The 20,543-nt window shown below is 42.7% G+C and overlaps 2 protein-coding genes across 2 annotated transcripts in view; both read right to left on the minus strand.

The window, feature by feature from the left end:
- PANX1 (pannexin 1) overlaps nt 1-1,469 on the minus strand; it is a 47,605-nt gene extending 46,136 nt beyond the window's left edge. Inside the window, exon 1 of the mRNA XM_043579932.1 lies at nt 1,036-1,469. Within this exon, the coding sequence (XP_043435867.1) occupies nt 1,036-1,216 (181 nt within the window). The 5' untranslated portion in view covers nt 1,217-1,469. The remainder of the gene's footprint in view (nt 1-1,035) is intronic.
- A 5,144-nt stretch (nt 1,470-6,613) lies between these two features.
- Nucleotides 6,614-20,543, minus strand: part of HEPHL1 (hephaestin like 1) — an 82,319-nt gene continuing 68,389 nt past the window's right edge. The window contains exons 16-20 of the mRNA XM_043579933.1: nt 15,338-15,560; nt 13,447-13,586; nt 8,749-8,911; nt 7,968-8,030; nt 6,614-7,871 (exon numbers count right to left, since the gene is read on the minus strand). Of these exons, the coding sequence (XP_043435868.1) occupies nt 7,669-7,871; nt 7,968-8,030; nt 8,749-8,911; nt 13,447-13,586; nt 15,338-15,560 (792 nt within the window). The 3' untranslated portion in view covers nt 6,614-7,668. The remainder of the gene's footprint in view (nt 7,872-7,967; nt 8,031-8,748; nt 8,912-13,446; nt 13,587-15,337; nt 15,561-20,543) is intronic.

Consider the following 20,543-nt stretch of genomic DNA (forward strand, 5'->3'; position numbering starts at 1 on the left):
CTGGCATCTGGCCTCCCTAGCTCCAACTCCCTTCACAGACCCTACATGTTACCATCAGGCTTATTAAGGACTGTTTTCAACGGGTCCATCCTCTGCTCAAACAGTAACTTTGCACTTTTGAAACCATCAAGTCTGTACTCTTCTGTTCTAACTGACCTGGACCCATATTCATGCTCATATCCCAAGAACTGTGACTAACCTTCCTGCCTCTCTCCTTCCAGGAATATGCAACATTCTCTGCGATCTCATAATCTTGGCAAAGGTCTCACCTCTGCTTATTCAATTCCCACCCATGCTCCAGAGCTCGGGCCCAGCACAATTTCTCACATAAGCTTTCCCCAAGGCCCAGTCCCACAGGTCTCTCTTCTCCCTCACTGAACAGTCTCTAGCTGTCATACACTGACTTCCTGTTGACTTATAAGCATCCTCTTCGATGGTGTAAGTCAGAACATCTGAGGAAGACCAGACTCTTATTGGCCATGTAATCCTGCCCAAACCATGAAGAATTCTGTAATCCCTCTGACATCTGCCAAGTGCAGTTCTCTCCCATGATTCACAACAACCCTGTAGAGCCAAAGTCTCAGTAAGGATCAACTAAATGTCAGGTAATGAAGAGCGCACACACTTTCCATGGAGTACTTATCCTCTATTCAGCCACTCAGGAACTTCTCTGCTACAAAATTTTAGGTAACTGCACAAATGTAGGGGTACGGGAAGGAGACAGGAGGCCGTTCGACAAATCTGATGGCAAGGGCGCCGGTCCTAAGTGTGGGACATGAACACTAAGCCGCTGTCGGGATCAGTGGGGAGCAGAGAGAAGAACTGAGCAGTAGGGATGCAAGCAGGATCCACAGGGGTATAAATGAACCACGTGGACAAAGAATAAAACTGGGGCTACCTTTCTTCCCAACGCTCAATCCATCGCAGCCTCCAGGACTGCCAGGGGCGCGCAGTAAAATCACTTCCCACCAGACCCCGGCACCTCGGAGAGCGCCGGCCAGGCCGACCCGCCCCTCCCCGCCCCTCTGGCCTTACCGATCGAGATTTCCTGCGCGAAGGCCAGCGAAATGAGCAGCAGGGGCAGCCCCACCGCGATGCACGTGACCATTTTATCCACTGCCAGCTCCAGCCGCAGCCCCTTGAACTTGGGCTCCGAGGGCTCCTTCAGCAAGAAGTCCGAGAACACGTACTCGGTGGCCAGGTGGGCGATAGCCATGGCTGAGGCGCGCGGGTTCGGCCCCACTGGCGCAGGAGTGCAGGCGCCGGTACCGCCGACGTCTGGAGGGTTCGGAGGACTGCGCGGCGCCTTCTCCGTCACCTGCCGCGCCCCCGGCTTTCGCTTTCCCTTTGCCGGCTCCCCGGTTGCTCATACAACCCACCAGCCTTTGTGTCTGCAGACGCCCGGCTCCCAGCGAGCCACAGCGCAGCCGCTTCAGCTCGCGCCGTGCGCCCGGGCGCAGGAGCTCTCGCGCTCGCTCGGGCGCAGGCCCGCCCCCGAGCGCTCGGCCCGCGCAGGACCCCGGGATGCGCGCGCCGCCTGCGCCCCGCGCCGCCCCGCCTCCGCAGGCGCGAGAACCTCTCTCCTCGTTCCCGCGACCCCTCCGCCCCGCTCCGGAGGCAGAAGCCGCCCCCGGCCGGCTCGCGCGCTCGCTCGCTCGCTCGCTCGCTGAGCCGCGCTCTTCCGGAACTACCGGGGAGCCAGAGATGCCGGGGACGTGGAGTTGCCGGAAACCGCGGTGACGCGGGCAGCCGGCGCGCGACCCCGGGACGCACCTGTGCCGAGGGGTCTTCCCCCGGGGCGGGACCTCGGGAAATGCTCGGCCCCTCTTGGCCTCGTCCTTCCCCTCTTCCCGGACCGGGAGTTTTGAAATCATTTCTGAAAGCGACCCCTCACCCTGGAGACAGGATGGTCCCCGTTGACGCCCCACTCGCAACACTCCTACACGGTGGAATCGGGTTAAAAGGAGCCGCAAAGGCTTCAAAGAGCAACGGCTTCCATAAGAGGTGTAGAGAAGAGGGAACTCTGGACCCTTCCGCGCTGGGCGCGAGGGGAGGCGCGAGGTCCGTGGTGAGCCGGAGCCTCCCGCTTCCCTTATTGCTGCCCGGTCCGTGCTTTGCCTCCAGCCTTCCCAGTCAGAGCCTCGGGTTGGGAGCCAGCTTCGGGCTGTCCGCAAATGAACGGGTGTGGGGCTGGGGACGGCTGCTCCTGAACCGCTTACGGGAAGTAAGCAGGAGCAGAAGCAGACACGAGGAGATGCTCTAGCGGGCAACATTAGGAGCTGACAGGACCTTTAAGCGAGAGGGCTCCTCGGGCTGGGCTGGGCTAGCCTGGGCTGCCTTCTCTGCCCTTTGTTCCTGGGCAGGTCCGTGCAGGCCTCCTCCGTGTGCCCTCAGGTCCCTCCAGCAGATCTCCACCCTGGCCTGTCCTCTGAGCGCTCATCCAACAGTTTGCGCAACTCTGCACTTGGATGGCTCACAGGACCTCAGACTCCTCAGGCCAGGACTGCAGCCCACCCCCCTTCCTCTCAACCGGAACTCCCGTCTTCCCCATCTGGCGGAATGCCCCACCATCCACCCCTACCACCGAGCCAGAAACCTCGAGCACCACTTCTCACGTTTCCATTTCTCCAGCTGCCATAACCAATTTCCGAATGCACTGGGCGCTTCTCTCCTAAATATAGAAAATCTGATGGCTTTTCTCCACCTGCATTTCCAACACTGGAATCCAGGCCACCATCCTGTCTCCTTACCACATACAGGAGTATATCCCCTAGGTGTGGGAGCCACTTTGCTCCCACAGCTGCCAGAGGGAACTTTTAAAAGACCCAATCTGACCACGTCCCCCCACCCCCCTGCTTAAAGTGTACAGTGGGTTTAGGATAAAATCCCTGTTTCTTAGCATGGCCATTGCCTGCCTCACCAAACTTCACACTTTCCCCTAAAGTTTTCCAAGTTGGCCGAGCCCCTGGCCTCCTCCAAGCCTTTCCCTGCCCCAGACACTGCCATTGTAGCCTCTTTGCTTGGCCTTCCGCACCCTCCTCACCTCAGCTGGATGTCATTGCCTTAGGAAAGTCTTCCCTGAGTAAATTAACTGAATTAGGCCCTTTGTTGTATATTTGTGTTATGCTGGCACTACTGGTAGCTAGCTGTGGGCCTTGGAAAGTTAGTCCATCCTCCTGTGCCTCCGTTTTCTCATCTGTAAAGTGTTATGCCTCTTTGGATTGTGCTAAGAATCAAATGCGTTAACACATATAAAGTGCCAAGAACAGTGCCTGGCGACTGATGGATGCTATGGGAATATTCTGTTATTTGTGCCCTCTGTTTTTCCTTCTTTGTTTTAAATGTTTTATTTATTTTTGAGAGAAAGAGCACGAGCAAGGGAGGGGCAGAGAGAGAGAGGGAGACACAGAATCCAAAGCAGGCTCCAGGCTCCGAGCAGTCAGCACACAGCCCGAGGCAGAGCTCAAACTCACGAACCATGAGATCATGACCTGAGCCGAAGTCGGACGCTTAACCGACTGAGCTACCGAGGCACCCCTATTTTTCCTTTCTAATGATAATCACAATTACAATTTAACAGTATTCGTTTAACCATTTATCAATTTACTGTTTAAGGTGTCACACGAGTGTGTGTAACGCTGCTTTTCAATAAAAAAATAGACTTTAATTTGTAGAATAGTGTTAGATTTACAGAAAAATTGAACAGATGGTACAGGGAGTTCCCATCTACCCCCACTCCTTCCTGCATCCATTTTCCCCTCCCGTGAACATATTAGTATGACGTGTTAATATTAGTGAAAATCTAGTTTAGTCATATCTCCTTAATGTTTACCTAGGATCCTTTTTCTGTTGTAGGATCCCATCTAGGATACCACATTATGTTTCTTTGTCTCCTTAGCTCCTCTTAGCTATGACGGTTTCTTAGACTCTCCTTAGTTTTGATGACATTGCTTTGTTTCTAAGTGTAAGGTACATTTTGGGATTGAATGACACATCTTCTTCCCCGCCTGCCCTGCCCCCACCCCTGCTCCAGTGGAAAACAGTGGAGATAGGAAATAACAAGGGGAGAGATCTGCTTTAGAGAGGGCAGTCAGGGGAGCTCACAGATGAGCTAGGAAAGAGAGGGAGGGGAATGGAAGAGTATTCCAGGCATAGAAAGCAACCTGTGCAAAGGTCCTGAGGCAGGAAAGAACTAGCAGGGCACAAGACCTGATAAAAGATCAGGGAAGAGTTGGAGATGAAGTTGGAGAGGTGGGCACGGGCCGAATCAGGCTGGGCCTTAGACCAAGGTAAGGAGTTTGGATATAATTAAAAGTGAAATGGAAAGACACCAAAGGGTATTCCCCAGGGAAGTGACATGGTCAGATCTGGAAGAACACCACTGCAGCTGTTGGAGCAGTTGGAAGGGACAAGAGTGACAGTGGAGAAGCTGGTTAGGAGACTGCCACAGTGATCCTGCTTGAGCAGGATTTGTGGCCTGCAGCCCAAACACATTTTTAATTTTCTAGCATAAAGATGGTTCTCAGATTCATGAAGATACATAAAATAAGGTATGGAGAAGGCTATAACAAATTGCCACAAACTTGATGGCTCACATTTAGTCTCTAAGAGTTCTGGAGCTCTTAAATCCAGAATCATGCTCACTGGAACAAAAGGTGCCAGCAGGGCCAAGATCCCTCTGGAGGCTCTGGGGGAGAATGTGTTCCCTTGCCTTTGCCAGTTTTAGAGCAGCATTCGTTGGTTTGTGGCCCCTTCCTCTGTCTCCAATGCCAGCAGCATAATGGCCTGCTCCAGTTGTCACATTGCCTTCTTCTATAGTCAAGTCTCCCTCTGCTTCCCTTTTAGAAGGACACTGTGACTCTATTTATGGCCAATCTAGGTAGTCTGTCTCAGAATCCTTAACTTATTCATATCTGCAAAGTCCTTTTTGCCATAGAAGGCAACACAGGCTCAGGGATTAGGACACAAAATCTTTGAGGACATTATTCAGCCTACCCTAGAGGGCAAAAGAGAGACGAAGGTCCAGTGTCCAGCCCCGAGGCATGCTAACACTTAAGTTATAAGGGAGAGAAGGAACTAGCAAGAACCTGAGAAGGAAGAACAACTGAAGAAGGAAGGCTGGTGGGGGTTCATGTTGAAGAGCCAAGGGACCAGAGGGTGTTAAAGAAGGAAGGAGCTGTCGACTGACTGTTGCGGAGAGGTGGAGGGCAATAAAGATGGGGAAGAAGCCACTGGAAATGGCATCATGGTTGTTGCTTTGACAACAGCGTATTGGGATGTAGGAGCAAGGCACACTGGATTGGAAGCCCCTGGAATAAGTTGAGGAAAGCGGGAGGTGAGGTGGTTACAGGTAGCAAGTTCTGCTACGGAGGGAACAGAGAAACTAGGTTATGAAATTGAGGACAACAGCCCTCTGTTTTCTACTTTCAGTGGTGGGTACCGTTGACGACTTCCTCTCAGAGAGAGAACAAAATATTGAGGGAGTGAAGTCCTTGAGCAAGTAAGAATGGTGAGGTCCAGAGCCAAGTGAGAGAGGGGCCCTGCCAGGAGCAAGGACACGTCCTGCATTGTAACAGGAGATGTATCTAAATGTAACTGATTTTCTCAAAGGACCCCCCCCCCCCCCCCCCCCCCCCCCCCCGCAGAGAAAGAAGTATGGTACATTTCAGGTAACAATGTTTGGTGGGGAGGGGGGGAGTCCTATTATTCCTGGAGATATATTGTTATTTTTGTTTCATTTCCTTTAGCATGTATAACTAAGATAATTGCTAAATCTAAGAGATAGTTCTCTTAACCAATCTCCTATGCCAAGTCCAGGGATTGGTAGTACTTAGTGAAAAAAAAATGCAAATAGCCGTTTTATAATCTGGGAAACTTTATTAAAAAGAGAAATGGTATGTATGATCAAACTACTCTGTGGTTTCATTTTCATTTAAAAAAAATAGACTAGGAGAAAAGGAAAAAATAACTAATTTGCTGTCTAGATGAGTTATAAATAAGGCATGTATCATAATTATTATTATGAAAGTATACAGCCTACACACGGATGAAAACTGGAGAGCACGTACTACAAAATCACATTATCAGTGGTTAGCAGGCTGGAATTCAAAATCCTTTGGGTACGCTGTTCGATATGACATTCGAGCAAACAGCTACTAGCATTCGCATCCTGTTTGATATAAGACTATAGCTTCTATCAAATTACCCGTTTCCCCTCACCAAGATGAAGATGAGAAAGTATGAAATATCCCGCCACCAGAGTATTTTTTTTAGGTCCTGCTCATTCACCTGGACACCCAAATGATCTGCTAAAGCAGATATACTGATATCACTCATCTGGCATTGACATTGGCATCGCAGGGCACCTCGAGCTAAGGGCAATGTCTCAGTCTAGTCATAAGCAACGTTGCTTTTATCAATCTTAACCTAATGTTTAGGCATGCGTACAGAGAGTATGGATTGCCTTGGAATGGGTTGACTTTAGCTGCTGATATTTTAATTGTACATTTGAGCCTTTCTGAAAACTGTAATGCACATCTTCAAAGCTGATTTACTGATTAAAAACTTCCCACTGGTATTCTCTTTTTCTAGCCTTTTCTTTTCTTTTCTTTTCTTTTCTCCTCCCACAAAGGGCTATGTCTTTAAGAGGCATGGAATCAAGAATGTTTTAAGATCTCTTCTCGCAACCAGTCAGCTGCACTGATGAATTCTTTCTGGTGTTTGTCACATGATGAGGCTGTTTTTATTTCCTAGAAGATGCAGACATGGGAAGATCCTGCTAGGCGAATGAAAAATCAGACTCAGAGCTCAAGTCAAGACTCGCCTTCTGCAAAGTTTCCCTCCCTCGTAGAATCTCTCACTCACCTTTTAGGGAGTCTCTGTCTCATCACAGGAGAACCTAGCCTGTGATTTTACAGCTTCCAGCCCTCCACATTCTCAACTATAAGTACAAATTCTCTAGATGATTTTTGGAAAAAAAAAAAGTTACAATGGAAACATTGTAAAAACATGTAAGTGAGGTGTAAACATTAAAGTATCTCTATAGGTTTGCATAAAAACAGCAGCAATTATTTTTTAAAATGCTGATAACTTTGCCTTCTGTGGCAAACTGCACAGGCTGTTTATATTCAAGTGGAAAAGGCCAGGAGAGCTGGCAAAAAGCCTCCCCAAAACTTCATCTGATCAAATTCTATCAGCAGATACTGAGTTAGACATTTTCGTGAACTCCTCAGAAAGTTATTTTCCCTGGAAAGACTAAGAGAAGCGTCTTACATAACGGTGTTGAAAAATCAGTGCTACTCCCGTTAGATGTCTGAGGACTTATAACTCTTTTCCCAAGGTCGTCCTTCTGGAAACTTGGGATGGTTAGCTGAGGAAGCACCGTCTAATCTAAGAATTATGAGAAATGGAAAATAAAGATGCCTTTCAGAGGGTTTCCCCACTTCAGCAAATTCATTCAGAGAACAGGCCGAGTGTGTTTTCTCGGTCACACCTGTTCTCCTTTCTGTTTTTCATACCTGAGGATTATTCACAGCCCATTAAAAAATAAATAAGTAAAAGCAAATTGCTTTGTGTTCCGGACGATCAGAGCCTGATCCAGGAATAATGTAAACCTTTCTCGATGAACGATATCTTGTCCAGTGTCCCTGCTGAGGAAGGCCAGCTGGGTCACAGAGCATCCGTGGGGAGTGCACAGGACTGGACTTCCTGGTACACAACCCGCTTCCTTGCAGAGTGCAGACTGAGGGAGAGAACCACTGTGGAGGCCAGGAGGAGGAGGCCGATGATGAAGAGGATGACCAAGGCTGCTTTGGCTCCCCTAGGACCCAGGTTCTTGCCAAAGAAATAGAGCTGCTCCTTGCCAGGTTCTTCTGTGAACAAGAAGAGGTGAGGTGTCAGTCCTCTGCCTTTCCCCAGGGAGTGAACACTGACCACTCACATGCAGGATTCAGGGAGGGTATCATTACCGTTGGGGGGCACTGTGGACGCTGCTCCAGACGGAGACTTGGTGGAGTAAGGGATCCTGTTGTCTGCACAAAGAAGACAAGGTGATTGTTTTATAAACAACAGAAGTAGATTCTTTTCATGACGTGAGTTATTTCAAGAGTTATTTCATTGTACCAATGAGGATTTTATCCCATTTGTATCCGCAAGTCTTTCTGAAATTCTCCCTTTTCTACTTCACACCAGTGCACATGCTGTTCTTACCCCATCTACCTTTCAAGCTTCTGCCCACCCATTAAGACCCAGCTGAAGCATTATAGCCTCTAGAATGTTTGCTCATCCCCCCCAAACTACAAACCATTACCTCCTACTGCTGCCACTGAACCTGTCCTCCATACTCTATTTTGGCATGTATCGCATTCTATTATAGTTACTATTTATTTATTTATTTATTTATTTATTTATTCATTTATTCATTTATTTATGAGAGACAGACAGACAGACAGAGTGCAAACGGGGGAAGGACAGAGACAGAGGAGACACAGAATCTGAAGCAGGCTTCAGGCTCTGAGCTGTCGGTGCAGAGCCCGAGGTGGGGCTGGAACTCACCATCTGTGAGATCATGACCTGAGCTGAAGTCAGATGCTTAACCGACTGAACCACCCAGGCACTCCTTATAGTTACTATTTATATGTCTGTTTCTCTTACTTGACTCTGAGCTCTTGGGGGGTCTAGTGCCCCCTATTTTCAGGGCGTACAGGAAGCCCGGTGCTATCACCCATCATCACTGACAGAAAACAGTACCTATGTTCCGAAGGACCGTGTAAGTTGTTTCCATGCCAGCGTGGATGTGGTCGGACACATGACAGTGTAACAGCCATGTCCCTGGGTGGTCTGCAAACAGCTCAATGGTTTGGAATGTCCCAGGAAAGAGATCATACACATCTTCTCGGTAAGATTTATCTATCTGTGGAAAGAAGGTAATAAAGATAAGAGCAGAGGGCAATAAAATTGAGAATAGAAAAATAATAGAGGTAAATCAAAGAAAGCAAAAGCTGGTTCTTGGAACAGGTCAGTAAGAGTGATAAACCTTGTGGTAACCATCCTCCACAATGGCCCCCAATGATCCCTGCGTCCTGATATCCATAACCCGTGTAGTCCCCTTCTACGGTGTGTGAGAGTCGGTCTGTGAGACCAGCTGTGTGCGCCAGAAGTGATGGCATTCTACTTCCAAAAGATTTAGACCCTCTCTCTTGCTCCCCTCTCTTGGATCACTCAGCCTGGGGGAAGTCAGCTCCTGTGCCATACCCACGTGGTGAGGAACTGAAACCTTCAGTCAACAGCCCTGTGAGTGAATTTGGAAGTGGGTTCTCCAGTCCCAGTCAAATGATGACTGCAACTCCAGCCGACATCTTGATTGCAGCCTCATGAGAAATGCTGAATCAGAACCAACTAAACTACTCCCAGATTTCCGACCCGAAAAATTGTGAGTTAGTGTTTGTTGTTTTAGGCCACTAAGTTTTGGAGTAATTTGTTACACAGAAATAAAAAACAAATACAAACTCGTAGACAAACAGACCAAGAAAAAAAAGCCCACAGATTACAAATACTAGGAATGAAAGAGGGGGACATCATTAAGACCTTACAGACATTAAAAATGATAATAAAGGAATATTATGAATAACTGTCTGTGATTCCACAACTTAGGTGGTATGAACAAATTCCTTAAGATGAAAACTGCCTCACGTCACTATTCAGATTATCTGTTAAAGAAACTGAAATTACATTAAGACTTTCCAACAAGTTAAAATTCCAGGTCCATATGGCTTCATTAGCAAATTCTACCAAACATTTAAGGCAGAAATAATACCCATTCTAAACAAACTCTTCCAGAAAATAGAAGAGGATAGATCACTTCTAACTAATTTTATGAGGCCAGCATTACGCTGATACCCAAATCATACAAATACTTTACTAGAAGAGAAAGCTACAACCAATATTCTTCATGAAAATAAATGTAAAATCCTTTAAAAAAAACTAGCAACTTGAATCCAACAATATATAAAAAGGATAATGCATTATGACAATCCTGAGATTGAAAACTGTTTCAAAACTTGAAAATCAGTCTATGTAAATCACCAATGTACTAAAGAAAAGAATTCACAGACTAAAGAAGAAAAATGTGACCATCTCAATAGATGCAGAAAAAGCATTTGATAGAATTTACCATCTGTTCATGATAAAAACCATCAGCAAACTAAGATTAGAAGGAAACTTCTTCCACTTGTTAATAGGATCTATTGGAAAAAAAAAACCCTACAGATAAGTTTATATTTAATGATGGATGACTGAATCCTTTCCCCCCATCACTAATCATGTGCAACATTATCCTAGAGGTCCTAGCCAGTACAATAAGGGAAGAAAAGAAATAAAAAGTATACAAATGGAAAATAAAGAAATAAAACCATCTCTATTCACAGAAAAGAAGATTGTTTATGCAGGAAACCATCACCCCCAAATCTACAAAAAAGCTACTAGAACTATTTAGCAAAGTTGTAGGATACAAAGTTGATTATACAGAAATCAATTATATTTCTGTATATTGGCAATGAACAATTAAAAATTGAAATAAAGACAATACCACTTATACTATCACCAAAACCTATGATATCACTTAGGCAATAATCCAACAAAATATGTGCAAGATCTGTATGCTGAAACTACAAAACACTGAAGAAAGAAATCAAAGAAGATCTAAATAAATGGAGAGGTATGCCACGTTCACGAATTGGAAGACTCAATATTGTTAAGATATCAATTCTCAAGCCAATGTACAGATTCAATGCAATTCCAATCAAAATTGCAGTGGGATTTTTAATAGAAATCAATAGGCCGTTTCTAAAATTTATATGGGAAGGCAAAGATCTAGAATAGCTAAAATAATCACCACCTGATTTCAAGACTGGCTATCATACTAACGTAATGAAGACAGGGTGGTATTCAAGAAAGGACAGAGACGTAGATCAATGTAACAGAATAGACAGTCCCCGAACACACCCACATATATACAATCGATATGAGTTTGACACAGTGGCCTTTTCTTTTTTTTTTTTTTTTAATAATTTTTTTTTCAACGTTTATTTATTTTTGGGACAGAGAGAGACAGAGCATGAACGGGGGAGGGGCAGAGAGAGAGGGAGACACAGAATCGGAAACAGGCTCCAGGCTCTGAGCCATCAGCCCAGAGCCCGACGCGGGGCTCGAACTCACGGACCGCGAGATCGTGACCTGGCTGAAGTCGGACGCTTAACCGACTGCGCCACCCAGGCGCCCCCACAGTGGCCTTTTCAATGAACGGTGATGGAATGACTGGATATCCATATACAAAAATTAAACCTTGACCGTATATGAACGTTAAAATGGATCAGAGGTCTAAATGTAAAGCCTAAAACTATAAAACTGCTAGAAGAAAATCCTCATAACCTTGAGTTAAGCAAAGACTTCCCAGATATGACACCAAAAGCATGATGCATAAAAGAAAAAAAATAAATTGTACTTCATCAGAATTAAGAATTTATGTTCTTTGGGGCACCTGGGTGGCTCAGTCGGTTAAGCGTCCAACTTGGGCTCAGGTCATGATCTGTTGGTTTGTGAGTTCGAGCCCCGCATTGGGCTCTGTGCTGACAACTGGGAGCCTACTTCTAATTCTGTCTCCCTCTCTCTGCCCCTCCTCTGCTTACACTCGCTTTCTCTTTCTCTCTCTCAAAAATAAATAAACATTAAAAATAATAATTTATGTTCTTTGAAAGACAACATTAAGGAAATGAAAAGATAAGCCACAAACTGGGAGCAAATATTTGCAATTGCATAGCGGGTAAAGTATGTGTATGTATAAATCCCTCAAACTCAACGATAAGGAAACAAACAATGAAATTAAAAAATGGGCATAAAATGTGGACACTTCACCAAAGAAGGTTTACGGATGGCAGATGGTAAATAAGCCCATGAAAAGATGCTCAATATCATTAGCCATTAGGAAAATGTAAATAAAACACAATGAGATACCACTATTTACTTAATAGGATGGTGAAGAAAAAATGAATAAAAATGGAAGACCCCAAGTACAGACATGGATATGGCACGGGTGATGCTCCCATACTTTTCTGGTGGGAATGCAAAGTGGCACTGCCTCTGTGGAAGTATTTTGGCAGTTTCTCATCAAGTTAAGTGTACACATATCACGTGGTCTAGCAATCCAACTCCAAGGTATTTTCTCACGGGAAATGAAACCTTAGGTTCACAGGAAGATACGTACACAAATACTTATAATGACTTTACGTGTAATGACCCCAACGCAGAAAAGACCCAAATGTCCCTAAATAGGGAAACGAATTAGCAAACCGCAGTATATTCATCCACTGGACTCCTACTCGACAATCAACTAGAACACAGTGTTGATGCACACGAGACGGATGCAGTTCAAATGCCTACGCCAAGAGCGACAGGCCAGATTCAAAGTGCTATGGGTGGTATTTATATGACATTTCCGTGAAGGCAAAATGAGAGAGATGGAAATAAATCAGTCAGAAGTAGCTGGCTCCAGAAAATGCAACACGAACATTTTAGGGGGTGATGGAGACGTCCTGTATTTTAAGATGACACTACTGTATGTGCTTTCCAAAACAGGGACTTTTACTCAATGTAAATTATACTGAATTTTAAAAGTTTACAGACATAATACAAAATAATTGCAATTTTATTGAATTCTATAATTTTTACATTTTTTTTACAATTTTTACAATTTTATTGTAAATTTTTACAATTTTTTCGAATTTTTACAATTTTATTGAATTCTATAAATTTTCATACATTTTTTAACATGTGAGTTGAAAAAGCCAAATTCTGAAAAGCAGGATAGCCATTTAAGATGTAAAACTGTAGTCACTGTAGACTAATACTGGGTATCTTAAACTATGTTAAATAAATATACAGAGGGGAAAAATAGATGTTTTATTAAATATACTATTTATTCCTTCCTGTATAACTAGAAAAGGACCAATGCAGTTACTTCCACAGATTAGATGTGATGATTCTTTTCTATTCTATTTCCTTATAGATTTCACTAAGCACTTGGGATAACTTACTTACTTATTTATTTGTGTGTTTGTTTATTTTTTAGAGAGAGTGGGGGGGCACAGGTGAGCAAGGGGCAGAGAGACAGAGAGACTCCCACGAGGGGCAGAGAGAGAGAAATTGTGGGGAGGGGGGCTAGAGAGAGAAAGGGAAGTGAAGCTCAAGCTTACCCAAAGCAGGACTCCTGCTTACCTTGAGCTCACCCAATGTGGGGCTTGAGCTCACCCAATGAAGGGCTCACATTATTCTGTTCCAATCTCTAATATGAACCTCACAAGCCTTAGTGCCAAATAACTCTCTTTGTTCACAGTGAAAAATTGAATCTTTTAGTTCAAAAAGTCTTCCCCAAAGCATATTCCTTATACTTACTTTGAAAAGAAAGCTCTCAGCATGATAATGGATGGTATGTATGTCCACTTCATTTCCTAGTCCCAACAGATACCAGTTTGTCATTGTATCTTCATTCATGATAAGACCATGGAGATTCCCAAAAATCTTTCCATTGATAGCTAGGAAGGTGAAAAACAAAATAGCCTTCAATTAGTGGTCAGTACTTAATCTGGTTTTAGAAATGGTTCAAGATCTTTAGGTTACCGATATTTTCATCTACCTGATAAACATGTCCCCACCATTCTAGACCCAAAACTCAGATTACTAAGAAATCCTTATAGAAGAGAGACAGAAAAGGGAAGTAGTAGTTAATTTTTAAAAGCTATGTCTTGGGGCGCCTGGGTGGCGCAGTCGGTTGAGCGTCCGACTTCAGCCAGGTCACGATCTCACGGTCCGGGAGTTCGAGCCCCGCGTCGGGCTCTGGGCTGATGGCTCAGAGCCTGGAGCCTGTTTCCGATTCTGTGTCTCCCTCTCTCTCTGCCCCTCCCCCGTTCATGCTCTGTCTCTCTCTGTCCCAAAAATAAATAAACGTTGAAAAAAAAAATTTAAAAGCTATGTCTTGGGTAGAAACGTGTGCTGTTTTGGTTGCTTGTTTGTTTGGCATATTCTCTTTATGGAGAGGGTTAGAGGCTCATTTGTGAGGCAGCCATTACTTAAACCAGTCTATAGATGAGTGAACTAAAGCACAGAGAATCAAGTTTATATAAATCAAAATTGAATGAATTAAGAGCCATTTCTTTAATACTTCGCTTTCTGAGAACGAGTTTAGGGCAAGTTCCTAAGACTACCTGAATTTCCAAAAGAAGGAAAGCTTCACATGGGCTGAGCCCATGACCTAACAATGACCAAAGCAAACTCAAGCTGGATTGACGTGATGGAAACTCTCACTCTTTCTACTAACTTTTTATTCTGTGCACCATGGCACAACCAAATGAGTTACATTTATTAAAAATAGCATACTAAGAAATTTCGGGGAAAGGGAAGCAAAAGTATAGGAGAAAGAGTAGCCGAATCAGAAATCAGCCTACTATATTCTAATCAGTGTTATCAATGAACTGGTTTTGTGATCTCAGGCCAGCCCTCTTTTTGTATACGTTTGGTCAGAGGTAGATATTGGACAGAGAGTGTGGATGTGTCAACATATTACTCTCTTAAAAAACAAACAAACAAACAAACAAACAAACAAAAACAACGAAACTACTGGGGCACCTGGGTGGCTCAGTTGGTTAAGCATCTGACTTCAGCTCAGGTCATGATTTTGCAGTTCGTGAGTTCTGTGCTGACAGCTCAGAGCCTGGAACCTGCTTTAGATTGTCTCCCTCTCTCTCTGCCCCTCCTCCACTTGCGTTCTGTCTCTTTCTCTCTCCCTCTCCCTCTCCCTCTCCCTCCCTCTAAATAAATAAACAAACAAACAAACATTTAAAAAAAACACCTTAAATTACATAGAATTAAATAAATAACATAGACACTTTAAAACAGAAACTTGATCATGGTGCTTCATGTCCCAGCAACAGTTAAACCACACCCTTAAATTTGATTAGCTAGATGTCATTGTGTATTCTTATAGAAATACATCAATAAGTGATGATTCATTTTTTAAGAATTACTTTATAGGCTTATAGTTTAGGGATTCCAGCCTTCAGAGACAGAGCTCCCTAAACAATTGGTCCAGAGTCTCACTGGACCTTGCTGGCAATCAACCAATGACTTAGTTCATTCCCTCTGAAGGAAAGTTTTGGAGGACTTTCCTCAGTCTAGGTGCCCCTGGGAATGGGAAAGGTTCAGAGAAGGAGGCTGGGGACTTCCTACAGTTATAGGAATTTCGATCAGTTTATCTCAGCAAGGGTTTCTTTTTAAACCTCTGGTGTACCATGCATTTTGTTGCTCTCTTCAAAATCGTCAGTGTGCTTAAAATCTCGTGGATCTTTATTGAGATACTTCTTAATATTGTCATCCAGATACCAGGATTCATTCTCATTAAATACCAAAAACAGGAGAGCAAATTCATAATCAACATCGCTTCTTCTTCCCTTTTCATTCAATACCCCTTCTCTGCAAATAATCAGAGGACCCATCAAACCGCTATACGTATCCTGAAAGAAAAATAAACTGAATTAGAAGAGCCTTTACATAGTTTAATAATACAGATTGCATGCTTGTACGAGAGTCATTGTGAAAAGACTATTGGCCACAAAATAAGTATTAAGAAGCCTTGAGTGTTCCTAAAGATGAACTACAGAGTGACCTCTTTGAGGGCTGAGGCTGTGTCCTTCCATCATCACTGAGTCTCCAGAGTATAGTCCGGTGTCTAGTACATAGAAGATACTCAAATATTTGTTGAATAAATTAATTCTTATTTTTATTTTCTTGTTTGCTTTTCAAGTGAGACTACATGCAGATGCTTATATTCCATTTTCTATGGGTAAAAGTGAACAGGATAATTAGAAAATTATATGGGACCATGGATGACCTCCACGTCAAATTGTTCAGCCCCTAAGCTTTCTTTTGAACGAAAACTCCCACATGTCCAACTTCCTATTTAGATATTCCATCTGGATATACTTCCTGCAAGAATTCAATCTGCTGAGCATTTTTATAGTGAATTTTATTATTTCCCTCAGACCATTTCCTTCTCTGGAACTCTCTATTTCTGTTGACAGCACTATGCTATTTCCTGTCATTTAAGTCAGAAAACTTCATTTCAGTGTTTAATTCTTACTTCTTTCTCACGTTGTCCCATCTCGCTTGCTGTCAAATCTTATGTTTCTTTTCCCTTCACAATGCTTCTCCTTTCTGTGACTTTCTTTCCATTCCATCTGCCATCCATCTAGTGTAGGATCTTAATGCATCACCCTGGATTAGAAATCAGTTCCTCTGTGGTCTCTGGCTCACCTCACCTGCTGCCTATCTTTTTGAGCACCATCAGCTTACTCTCATCACCCCCATATCTACCAGTCATCAGTGATTTTCCCATGATATTCCTACTGCATAAAATACAAATCCTTGACAGGGCTGTAAGCCCCTCATGTGCTCCACCAATGGATTTTTCTATCTTATAATCCCCAAACTGCTTTCCTTTCCTGCCTTATATGATAGCCAATAGGATGCTCAACATTTTCCAAACATACCTTTTATTTTCCTATTTTCAACTTTGCTCATAATGTTCTCTCTTCTTAGACTCCCCTTCCAATGTCTCCTATATAGCTCTGTACTCCTACTGAACTCATCAGATTCCGAGTTGTATTATAATTATGGGTGTGCACATGTATTATTTTCCCCAAAGATGATAAATTCCTTCAAGATAAGAATATTTGCATCCCTCACAGAACTTGGTAGGTCCATTTGCATATTGCAAGTGCTCAATAAATATTTATCAGGATGCACAAAGGAATAAACAAATGTGGGTTTCCCATAATTCCAATATATAACTTTATTTTTTCAAATGTCTTGTGTTTCTCTCCTGAACTCTTGCACTGTCCAGTACAACTCAAGGATGCTAATGCAGCCATCTAATATTTTAGAGGAAGGTTAGATAATTCTTCACCTTTTTAAAATAATGGGCAATGCTTCATTATATGTCAGATACGCCTTTAGTTAGGATTTTGACTTGCGACCTAAAGTTCGAGACTAGTTGTTTTATATATACATAGTTGACTTGAATTCAATATTGAATCTTTAGTTTATTTATTATTCAAATAGTTTATAGTTTTGGTTATTAGGTTTGGAGCGTGCTTTCCTTCCTGAGTCCAGATAATAACATGGTAATGCCTTAAAAATGGTAGATTTCACACATCAAAATCCGTGATATAAACTCCATTAATACATATTTTTATTTTATAGTTATCTATTTACATATTCTCTTTTGCTTCCAGCTACCTTGTAAGTTCTAAATTTGGCAACTGAAATGTTGGGATTTCGTGTGTGTGTGTGTGTGTGTGTGTGTGTGTAACCTATATTTTAGATAAGGGTTGGCAAACGTTTTTTGGTAAAGCACCAGATGGTAAATACTTTTTACTTGGTTGGCCATGCTGTTTCGGTCACAGCCACTGTTAACAGAGACAATGGGCTCCAAATGGAATCACTTGTGCTAAGCCCATACAATTTCAGCCTCTCCCAGGAGTAGAATCTTAATCTGGAATGACATGGTCATCACTAGTGAGGTAATCTGCCTAATAGACTTCTGCCATCCCCCCTAAATGAAGGTGACCTTGACACAAACAATCCACTCTTTACTAGGAACCTCTTTATCCCACCCCCCTCTGCCTATGAAAGTTATTTTGTGCAGCTCTTTGGCGCTCTCTTCTATCTGCCAGATGGGATGCTGCTTGATTCGTGAGACACTGAATAAAGCTAATAGGAACTCTAAAATGTAGTCAATTGAGTTTTGTTTTTTAAGAGCATTGGTAGCCATGATGGAATCCAAAGTACATTCCTGATGGCATCAGGGACAATGAGAAACACAGGCATGGTACCTGCAAACCCTTTGAATTCTGTCTTTATTGCCGTTTCTGAGGACTGTAGGAAAGTTTTTCGTGGTTCTGAGTTCCACTCTCTTTGTGTCAAGTTCCCAACTAATTAGCTTTCTACAGTTCCCCATATGATTGGAATCTCCAGCCCTTGGTTCAGTCCCCAAATTCCACATTTGTAATTGCTGGTGGTTATTGGCTGGAATCAGACTGGATCCAACTTAAAAACCACACAGTGTCCAAAATACGATTTTGTTTTACTTGCTTTGTGTAGGTAAAGTCTGCTGCTAATGGAAAATTGGAAGCCAAAAGCTACAAAATTGGTGGGCATGGGTTGAGCACGTAAAAGCTGTTACAACATCTGTTACCTAACTCTAAGACTCCTGTGGTAGGATAAGTTGGTCATGCAATGGGTTAGATTGACACTAGGTCACTCACCAACTTAAGAAAATGTCTGTGCATTGAGGTACTCTGTAAAACACCACATAATCCCCAACCCCAGTGGCACATCCCCCATAGGTATTAGTTTGGCTCCAAGAGACCCAAAAGCTTAGCTTAAAAAAAATGGGGTCCATGGGGCATCTGGGTGGCTCAGTCGGTTAAGCGTCCGACTTCGGGTCAGGTCATGATCTCACGGTCTGTGAGTTCGAGCCCCGCATCGGGCTCTGTGCTGACAGCTCAGAGCCTGGAGCCCGTTTCAGATTCTGTGTCTCCCTCCCTCTCTGCCCCTCCCCTGTTCATACTCTGTCTCTCTCTGTCTCAAAAACAAATAAACGTTAAAAAAAAATTTTTTTTAAAAATGGGGTCCTCAAATTCCAAAGAGTTGAGCATGCCACCTTCTGGCACACCTGCTTATTTTATGTCTTAGAACTATTTCCCAGAAACTATAAATATTAACAAAATGGCAAAATCTAACTAAAGACAACCTAGAATTATAATGGCCATTATGGGGAACATTCCAATGAGACAAAATAATTTATTTAAGAAGTTCACTTAAAAACAAGGGTTTCCAAATCAAGCAAACAGAAAGGGCTACTTATTTTATTTGGTGTGTAAAAGCTTCCAAAAGGCTTTAAGATTCCAAAATAGCTTCATTAAAATTTTCCTTGCAAGGGGCACCTGGGTGGCTCAATTGCTTAAGTGTCTGACTTCAGCTCAGATCATGATCCCATGGTTTGTGAGCTCAAGTCCTGCACTGGGCTCTGTGCTGACAGCTCGGAGCCTGGAACCTGCTTTGGATTCTCTCTCTCTCTCTCTCTCTCTCTCTCTCTCAAAAATAAAGAAAACATTAAACAATTTTTCCTTGCAAAAGGCCAATGAAAAAACAAAGATGCAAAAGGTATCTAAAACAATACCTAGGCCTTCCTCATTATACCCTCCGAGGGGTCCATCACCAAAACACTGGCCCAGAAATTGAGGTCTATTAGTAAACAAGTTTTATGCCATGTTAACAAATTTACTATGTGGAAGAATATATTGCTACAAATTATGAAATGTATTTTATTTTATTATTTTTTTAATATGAACTTTATTGTCAAATTGGTTTCTGGGTGTCGTATGAAATGTATTTTAAATTTGCCAAACCACAAAATACCAACGTAAAAGCTAACAATTATTTACTTTTTTATTGTCACTAGAAATTAAGGTGTTTAATGTTTAAAAATTCAATATACGTAAGCTACTAGAAACAATAAAGGCAACAACTCCGTTCACAAGGAAACGAGGCTGTGTGCTTTTGGTAAAAGAAGATATGAGAAATGGAGATGCATTTTCGTTGAGGGAAAGGAAACCAATTTTGTCCTAAAGCGAGGCTGGTTATTTCAAAATAAGGAAGAGAAAAAACAAAGGACAAAATTTGGATTTGAAAAAGGAAGTTGTAGAAGGTTTGTAAAAGGGAATCTTGGGAAGGAAATTTTATGTGAGTCAAGCTGGCTAAGACTAATAAACTTGGTAAAAAAAATTTTAATATCAAAAGTATACTGATATATGGATAATGCTGGCCTTGTAGAATGCATTTGGAAGTTTTCCTTCCTCTTCTATTTTTGGAATAGTTTAAGAAAAATACATATTAAATCTTTAAATGTATCATTTAACTCACCTGCGAAGCCATCTGGTCCTGGACTTTTGTTAGTTGGGAGTTTTTTGATTACCAATTAAATTTCATTACTAGTAATTGGTCTGTTAAATTTTTCCATTTTTTCCTGATTCAGTTTTGAAAGGTTTTGTCTTTCTAGGAATTTATCCATTTCTTCTAGGTTGTCCAATTTGTTGGCATATAATTTTTTATGATATTCTCCCTATAATCCTTTGTATTTCTGTGGTGTTAGGTGTTATTTCCCCTTTTTCATTTCGGATTTTATTTGAGTCCTCTCTCTTTTTTTTCTTCTTAATGTGTCTGGCTAAAGTTTTATCAATCTTGTTGATCTTTTCAAAGAACTAGCTCCAGGTTTCATTGATCTTTTCTATTGTTTTGTGTGTGTGTGTGTGTGTGTGTGTGTGTGTGTTTATCTCACTTACTTCTGCTTTGATCTTTATTATTTTCTTTATTCTACTAGTGTTGGGCTTTGTTTGTTCTTCTTTTTCTAGCTCGTTTAGGTGTAAGGCTAGATT

The sequence above is a fragment of the Prionailurus bengalensis genome, chromosome D1, assembly GCF_016509475.1.
Source record: "Prionailurus bengalensis isolate Pbe53 chromosome D1, Fcat_Pben_1.1_paternal_pri, whole genome shotgun sequence".
In the NCBI taxonomy this organism is placed as follows: Eukaryota; Metazoa; Chordata; class Mammalia; order Carnivora; family Felidae; genus Prionailurus; species Prionailurus bengalensis.